This window comes from Petaurus breviceps, unplaced genomic scaffold (assembly GCF_028583685.1).
Source record: "Petaurus breviceps papuanus isolate PSGF00001 unplaced genomic scaffold, PetGlider_PUasm1.0 229, whole genome shotgun sequence".
Classification (NCBI taxonomy): Eukaryota; Metazoa; Chordata; class Mammalia; order Diprotodontia; family Petauridae; genus Petaurus; species Petaurus breviceps.
Genome location: NW_027185903.1, coordinates 12,216,821 through 12,224,883, shown reverse-complemented (window position 1 = coordinate 12,224,883; position 8,063 = coordinate 12,216,821). Strand labels below are relative to the sequence as shown.

General features: G+C 39.9%; 1 protein-coding gene across 1 annotated transcript in view; it reads left to right on the top strand.

The window, feature by feature from the left end:
* The window catches only part of C6 (complement C6), a 75,357-nt gene that overhangs the window by 36,882 nt on the left and 30,412 nt on the right, over positions 1–8,063 (top strand). Inside the window, exon 6 of the mRNA XM_069095986.1 lies at positions 5,681–5,881. Within this exon, the coding sequence (XP_068952087.1) occupies positions 5,681–5,881 (201 nt within the window). The remainder of the gene's footprint in view (positions 1–5,680; positions 5,882–8,063) is intronic.

The window sequence follows — 8,063 nt, the reverse complement described above, 5'->3', positions numbered from 1 at the left end:
CTCTCTCTCTCTCTCTCTCTCTCTCTCTCTCTCTCTCTCTCTCTCACACACACACATACACAAAATGGTTGCTCCGAAAAGTTCATCAGTATTGTACATCAATCTCATGATGGCATGCTTGCCTATGTTCTGGATATTGGATGATGCCCTTGCAATTTTCCAGTCACCAGTGGAGTGAAGCAAGGCTATGTGCTTGCTCCCATGCTTTTTAGCATGATGTTTTCAGCAATATTGTCAGATGCCTTCAATAAGGATGAAAGCATCATCAAAGTCAACTACTACAACGATGATAAATAATTTGAAAAGGCTACAAACCAAGACTAAAGTGGAGGGAGATTTGGTGTATAAATTTTTGTTGTCAGATAATTATGCACTCAGTGCTGCCTCTGAAGTTGAAATGCAATGAAGTTTGGATTGATTCTCAGCTGCTTGTGCTAATTTTGATGTGGTAATTAACACCAAGAAGACACACATTCTCCATCAGCCTGCAGCACCACAGCAGCCACACATGGAACCATCAATGTTAGCAAATGGAGAAGTTTTGAATACTGTGGATGAGGTCACTTACCTTGACAGTATGCTTTCCAGGGATGCACACATAGATGATAAAATTGATACGCACATTGCCAGAGCTAGCTCGAGGTTTGAAAGACTCCAAGGGAAAGTGTGGGAGAGAAGAGGTAATCAGACTACCACCCAGAGACTGAAGGTCTTCAGAACCATTGTTGTATGCCTGTGAAATCTGGACAGTCTACCAGTGCTGTGTCAGGAAACTGAATCACTTCCATTTGAATCATCTTAGGAAGATTCTGAAGATCAATTGCCAAGATAAGGTACCTGGGGGCGGCCAGGTAGCACAGCAAGTAAGAGCACCGGCTTCAGTGTCAGGATAACCTGGAGATCGAATCTCAGGCTCAGACACTTAGCACCCACCCAGAAACACCTGGCTGTGTAACCTTGAGCAAGTTACTTAACCCCAGTTGCTTAGGGGCAGCCAGGTGGCCCAGCGAGTAAGAGCACCAGCTCCAGTGTTGGGATGTGTAATAAGAATGTAAATTTTAAAGATCTTCCCTGCCCCTAGGCTAATGTGCACCTGAAGCCTGGGGTGGGAGGCTTGTTTTTCAGTAGATACTTCTTGATTGGCCAGTGAGTCAATAAGGTTGTTACATTCTCTGAGCCAGGAGAAGGCTATATAAGCCCTGATGTGTAGCTTTGTTTTGGGACTCACTTTGAGAAGTGTTCTGTGATTTGATCTGAATTCTGGGAAGCCGTTGTTGAGAGTCCCCCGGCTTTGAAAAACCCAGAATGTGGAAACCCAGACGTTGACTGGGTATGGATGTAATGGTTGGACAGTTTGGAAATCTGTCTACTTGATGTTTCTGTCTTGATAATTATGCCTGTATACTTTGAGGTTCAGGGTGCTGACCTTTTCTCCTGAACAAGGTAAACGATATATGTCTGACTGATTAAAGTAAGCTTGTTAACCCATTTTGAGTTGCTTTCCTTTAACAAAGCAGATCCAAGAACCTGTGTGAGCAGGCACCCTGGGGACACTGGGGTGCTTGCTGCAACAGGAGGACCTGGAGATTGAATCCCGGGCTCAGATACTCAGCAGCACACCCAGAAATAAATGGCCGTGTAACCTTGAGCAAGTTACTTAACCCCGATTGCTTAAAAAAATAAATAAATAAAAAGATAAGGTACCTGATACTGAGGTCCTTTCTCAAGCTAAACTACCAAGCACTTCACTGAAGAGAGCTGACCACATTGTTTGAACACCAAACAAACATTTTCCTAAAAGACAATTTTATGGAGAACTGACACCATGCAAGCACTGTCAGGAGGTCAGAAGAAGTAATGCAAGGACACACTCGGGGTCTCTCTGAAGAACTTTGGAATCAATTGTGTGACATGAGAGACACTGCCAAGGACTGCCCAGCATGGTATGCCCCCATCAAAGAAGGCACTTTGCTCTATGAGTGAAGGAGAATTTAGCTCAAAAGAAATGTGAGATGTGCAAATTTAGAGACATCTCCACTTCAAATGTTCATATGACCTATTTGTGTCCAACCTGTCGCAGTCTTACAAGTCTGTATTGGTCTGATCAGCCACAGTCAGACACACTGTACCTTGACTCCAACATAGTGAGGTCATTTTCATCCCCTTTGAGAACAAAAGACAACAGCAAACCAACCATGCATAATCTCCTCACTTCTTTGGAGTTTTAGTTTCTTGTTAAATCTTTCAGTTCTGTCCTCTTATGTTCAAATACTATTCTTCTCTAAAAAGAAGAGAAGCCAGTAGGAGTTGAATGATTCTGCCTTGTCATTATCATATATTGGCATTGTTTTATCTACCCAGGAACAGAGGTGTCATCTCTTCTTTGATCTTCTTTCTCTCAATATAACTTTTGAAGAAGCCTTTTGTTGTCATTCTTCATAACCTGTTTCAACTCATTCTAGACTTTAACACTCCTGAAACTTTTCCTATAAGATCATGCTACTCTTTTGCATTTATTCTCCATTACCTGACTTTGCTTCCATTTTTTATACTTCTATTTCTTTTTTCTAATATGAACTGGTTGGTGAGTTCCTGATGTAGCCATATCGATTTCTTTAGGTAACTCTTTCCCTATCACCAGAATCACTTTTCTTCATGTCTTCAGAATTTATATATCCCTTTATAGGCTAACTTATCCTGTAGAGGTTTAAGCCGTTGGAATCTACATATTCATCCTGAAACTACACTAAAATCTGTTCTTTCAGATCTCTGATTGATGTTATTTTTTTCCTCCTCTATTACAAATTCCAAGACAGTGTCGTCACTTCTCCTCGAGTTTCCCATCATTTCTGCATCAGCAACCCATTCTTCCTCACTTGTCAGAATCAGAACCACTTGCCAGAATCTATTCTGTGTCTGACTCATGGTCCTTTCCCCCCAGCTTTTGACATGCAAAATTATCATTATGGCAAATCAAGAATTTGTTAACTGCTCTGCTTTTGGCAAAGAGATTTTAACGAATATGGAAAATAGACATTTCCTAGACTCTTTGTGATGTCCCCACCTAAATGCTTTCCATTGTATTTGCTTGCTCTGGTTCCTGAATTTCTCCATGAATAGATATTAAAATACAATGTGACTACACCACCTCTTTCGTCTTTTCTGTTCCTCTTGAATAAAGCACATTTTTCAGTCATATTCCAGCCATGTATCCCAGCTTGTCAAGTATCAGTGACACTTATGAGGTAAAATGTATTTGCTTGTATTAGGATCTACATACAGTTCACTCTTTTCATCATCCATACATTCTGTTTCTGTAATTAGACAGCTGAGCTCAAAGGTTTTCTTGTATAAGATCTTCTGTGAATTGTCTTCTCTTTTGCGTTTCTTCTTTGGATATTATATTTGCTGCTGTCTGCTGTATTCTGCCTTGAAAGATTTTTGCATTTTCTCCCTCATTTTCCAACTTAACATTCTCTCAATCAAATTTACAAAACTCCAAAAATATATATCTATATCTGTGCCTATTTGTATCAATATCTATCCATATTTGTATCTACAACTATATCTTTATTTGTATCTATAAGTATATAATCTATATCTATATTGATAGCAACACCATCTGTATCTCTATCTTCTATACTTTTATCATCTCTACCTCTAACCTCTATATCTAAAAGATCTATATCCACAGTTATATTATCTGTATCTAAAACCATATCATCTGTATATCCACACTTGTCATCTATTTCTACATATAAATTTTATTAGGCCTCCTTAGGTATATTCCATTCCTGGTCAACAGTCTGTCATTCACATGTTTCAAATCATAGTTCAGAAATTCTTTTTTTTTCCTTTTTGGAGGGGGAAAGGCAGGGCAATTAGGGTTAAGTGACTTGCCCAAGGTCACATATCTAGTCAGTGTTAAGTGTTTGAGACCGTATTTGAACTCAGGTCCTCCTGACTCCAGGGCCGGTGCTCTATTCACTGAGCCACCTAGCTGCCCCGACTAACCCCATTCTTTAACAGCATCTTCTTGACCACGAAAAACTCACCTTTCACCTTTCATCTGAATCCCCTACTCCAATCAGTAACAATAACAAAAATCTCACCAGTGGCTGTAAATGCTTCCATGTCTTACTCCAAACTTCACATTCTTTGCCAATATTTTTTATGTGCCTTCTGCAGAATACCATCTGTCATCATATAAAGGGAATGGGAAATGATTATTAAGATTGACAAATCTCAGGAAATAGTCACTGTCATAAGCCCCAGGAAGGAAAGCCGACCTCTCTGTCATCATATTAACAAATAGCTTCCCTGGCAGTCCTAGGCATGGAGTCACCAACCAACCCCACTTTTTTCTTCTTTTTTTGCCCATAGCTGACAGACCTCTCTCCTGATGGCACCAGTGGATCCACATCATCATTCCTTGGAGCAAAAGAAGCAGTTTCTCCTGAGGGAATTCCTACTTTTCCCTCTAGGGAAAAAGCATCATCATTATGACTTAGGCTCAAATGTTTTTTTTATTCCTCCCTTGTTTGGTTTTCTAACTTCTCTTCTGGGTATCATACTCTTCCACCCTTCATCCTCCTGATACAGGCAGGATTCCCTACTGTGGTATACTGAAGAACTGTGATTTTGGAGTCAGAGGTCAAGGTTTCAAACCCTCCCTATAAACCTTGGGCAAGTCATTCAACCTTCTTGGGCCTCAGTTTCCCTATCTGTAAAATGGGTGAGGTCAGACTATGTAATCTCTGAGATCCTTTCCAGCTTTGTATCTATATTTTTTTTTGCCTTTTGAAGGACAATTGGGGTTAAGTAACTTGCCCAAGATTACACAGCTAGTTTTGGTGTGTGTGTGTGGGTGTTAAGTGTCTGAGGCCAGAACCAAACTCGGGTCCTCCCGACTCCGGGCCGGTGCTTTACTCACTGCACCACCTAGCCAGCCCTCTATAAATTAATCCAATTAATATTTATTAAGCATCTACTCATGCTATGTTAAGCCCTAGGGATACATATAAGAAAAAGAAAGACAGCTTCTGCCCTGGAAAGTTCTGAAAGTTCAGAGTCCTCTATAAAGGAAAGTGTTGGGAGGAATTTAGTGCTCCATCCTTCATCCCCTCAAAGGGAGAGGAGAGGCCAATGAAGACCCGAGAAGGTGTTTAATATCAAAAGCTGAGCATCATGATGAGATTTCAGGTGATCAATTTTCCTGGATGGGGCATGATGATGGAAAATAGAGAGTTATCTACTATGATCCATTATAACCTCTGGGATATAGGCATGAGAGAGAATTGATGGGATTTGAAGTGAGATACCTGTCTCTAAGGAGACCCCAGCAGGAATTCAAGAGGTCACCAGAAGTACAGCATTTGAACTAGTAGGATCTGCTTCTCTCATCTTTCAGGACCAACCCATCAGCAGAATGTAGCTCCCAGTGTTTGGGCCATCGGGGAGGAAGTTCTATTTTTTCTTTTTTTTTTTTTTTGCTGTTGTTGGGAATGCAAGCAAGGCTTCTCTTGGTCTGTGATATTCACAGCATGGTGATAGGTTACACTCTACTATACAAGACAGGTTTAGGGTGGGAGAGGAAAGGAGGCATAGATCAAAGTGCAGTCCACATTCAGACCAAAATGATGTATTATTTCATGGATAATATGTGAGACTTTTTCTTCAGGTGAACAATGAAGAAGATGATTTGAAAACTGATTTCTACAGCAATTTAATTGCTCTAGGAAATGGTTATGCCCAGAGTAGTTCAGCTTATGCAGGAGGGCAGGGTCGTTCAGGGATACCATTGTTATGGTCAACATCAAGAAAGGAAAGAATCACTCAACAATCTTCCTTCAAGAAAGCTATTAAAGCTTCCCATGAAAAGGTAAGAGAAAATGGCCCATGGCTTTTTTCATTTTTCCTTTGCCAAGCAATTTTAATTTTAGAATGACGTTCAAGGTTCTATAATCCAAACAAACTAAATGACTTCTATTATCCATTTTTGTTATACCTTCTGCCTTCTCCCCCTGCCTTTGCTCCCAATTTCCTCACATACCTGAAAGTTTCACCCAAACCCCACTATTTATGTCTCTTGAAATCTCTCTCTTTTTTCGAGGTTCAACTTTGATGTTATCTCCTAAAAGTCTTCCCTGACCCTCCCCCTCCTTAAATTTCTCACAGCTTATTATTTGGATCTTTCCTCTGTTTTATCACATTCCTCCTTTTTTCAAAACTTTGCTTAGGTCTGTAGCACCCCCTTGAAGATGTGGGATGGAGGGTCCCTCCCTAAACCTCATTCATACTCTAGAGAAGATGTTCTTCCTATTGTCCATGATGACTCAAAAATTCAGAGATTCATCCTTATGCCTGACACCAGGAGGAGAAAGACTTGAGGGGTCCAGGATTGTCCCTTTAATGTATCTGGGTAATACTGGCTGAGCAGCCAATGAAAATTAATTAAATTAAAATTAATTAAAAGAATCTTCATGACCAACAAGCAAGCAGTCAGACAGTATCTGTGCCTGCTCTGAAATGAGTGCAATCCCACCATGAGCCCTATTCTCCATTAGATTGTTTATTCTTTGAGGATAAGGCCTATGTCATGTATATCTTTGTATTGGCATTTTGGACACTGCAGGTACTAAATCAGTATTTACTTAATGGAACAGAATGAAGTACAATGAAATTTTGAGCAAGCCATTTTACATCCCTGAGCCTCAGTTTCCTTAACTCTAAAAGGAGAGAGTTGGATTAAATAACTTTTGAGTTCCCTTCCAACCCTAACTCTATGGTTTACTTATTTCTTGATGAAAGGAAAAATATTTTATAATCAAATAAATGGAAAAGAACTAGAGGAATTTGGAAGATTAACTAGACTGATTAGCTGTCTAAGCAAAAATACACCTTCCTAGTGCCAAGTTAATATGGTACAAAGAGACATGAGATGAAAAGATCTGGTTTAACTTATAATTAAACTTATTAAACTAGGTAGCTAATGCAAATGGAAGAAGAGAGTATATTTTTATATATTATTATATCTTTTTAAAAGCATTCTCAAATCATTTAGAATCAGAGAATTTAAGAACTTCTAATGCAACCTACTCCTTTTATAGATGAAGAAATAGGTCAGGGAAGCCAAGTGATTTACCAGGGGTTGTACCTTAGATGCAGGTCTCTTGATTTCCAGGGCTCCTTCTACTCTACCTGTGATGTAATCTTTGGGAGGCAATGATACATTAGGAAGCCATTTAAAATAGAAAATACCATAGTTAGTCTTTCACAGTATAACTAGTATGGAAACGTTTTGTGTAACTACACATATACAAACTATATTGAATTGCATGTCCTCCTAGTGGGGGTGGGTGAGGAGGGAAGAAGGGAAAGAATATGGAACTCAAAGTTTTAAAAACAAAAGTTAAAATAACTTTTTTATATGCAGCTGGGAAATAAGGTATACAGGCACTGGGGTATAGAAATCCATCTTGCCCTACTAGAAAGTTAGGGGGGATGGGGGAGGATGTAAGAGAGAACAGATTGGGGGAAGAGGTATTCGGTAGGCTCGCTATCTTGGGGTGGGGGTAGGGGAAAGATGGGGAGAACATTTGTAATCAAAATCTTGTGGAAATGAATATTAAAAACTAAAAATAAATTTAAAAAATGGAAAATACCTGGGGAAACATAAATTCTGCCTTTGGACTCAAAGGACCTTGGTCTAAATCCAGCTTCTGTTATTTTCTTCCTGTGCAATGAGCAAGACCATCCAAAGCTCTAGAAAGTATCAGAGGCAAATGTGACCAAGACACATGTGAGATTAACCTCGCTGGCCTTCAGTGTTCTCATCTGTAAGATGAGAATGTTAGATTGTCTCAGACATCACTCTAAATGTAGGGGTTTATTCATGAAGGGTATAAAGCGAAATATGAGAGTGGCTAGGCACGGTGAATAGAGCATGGGCCCTGGAGTCAGGAGGATCTGAGTTCAAATACGGCCTCAGACACTTAACACTTACTAACCGTGTCACTTGGGCAAGTCACTTAACCCCAATTGCCCTGCCTTCCCCCCTCCAA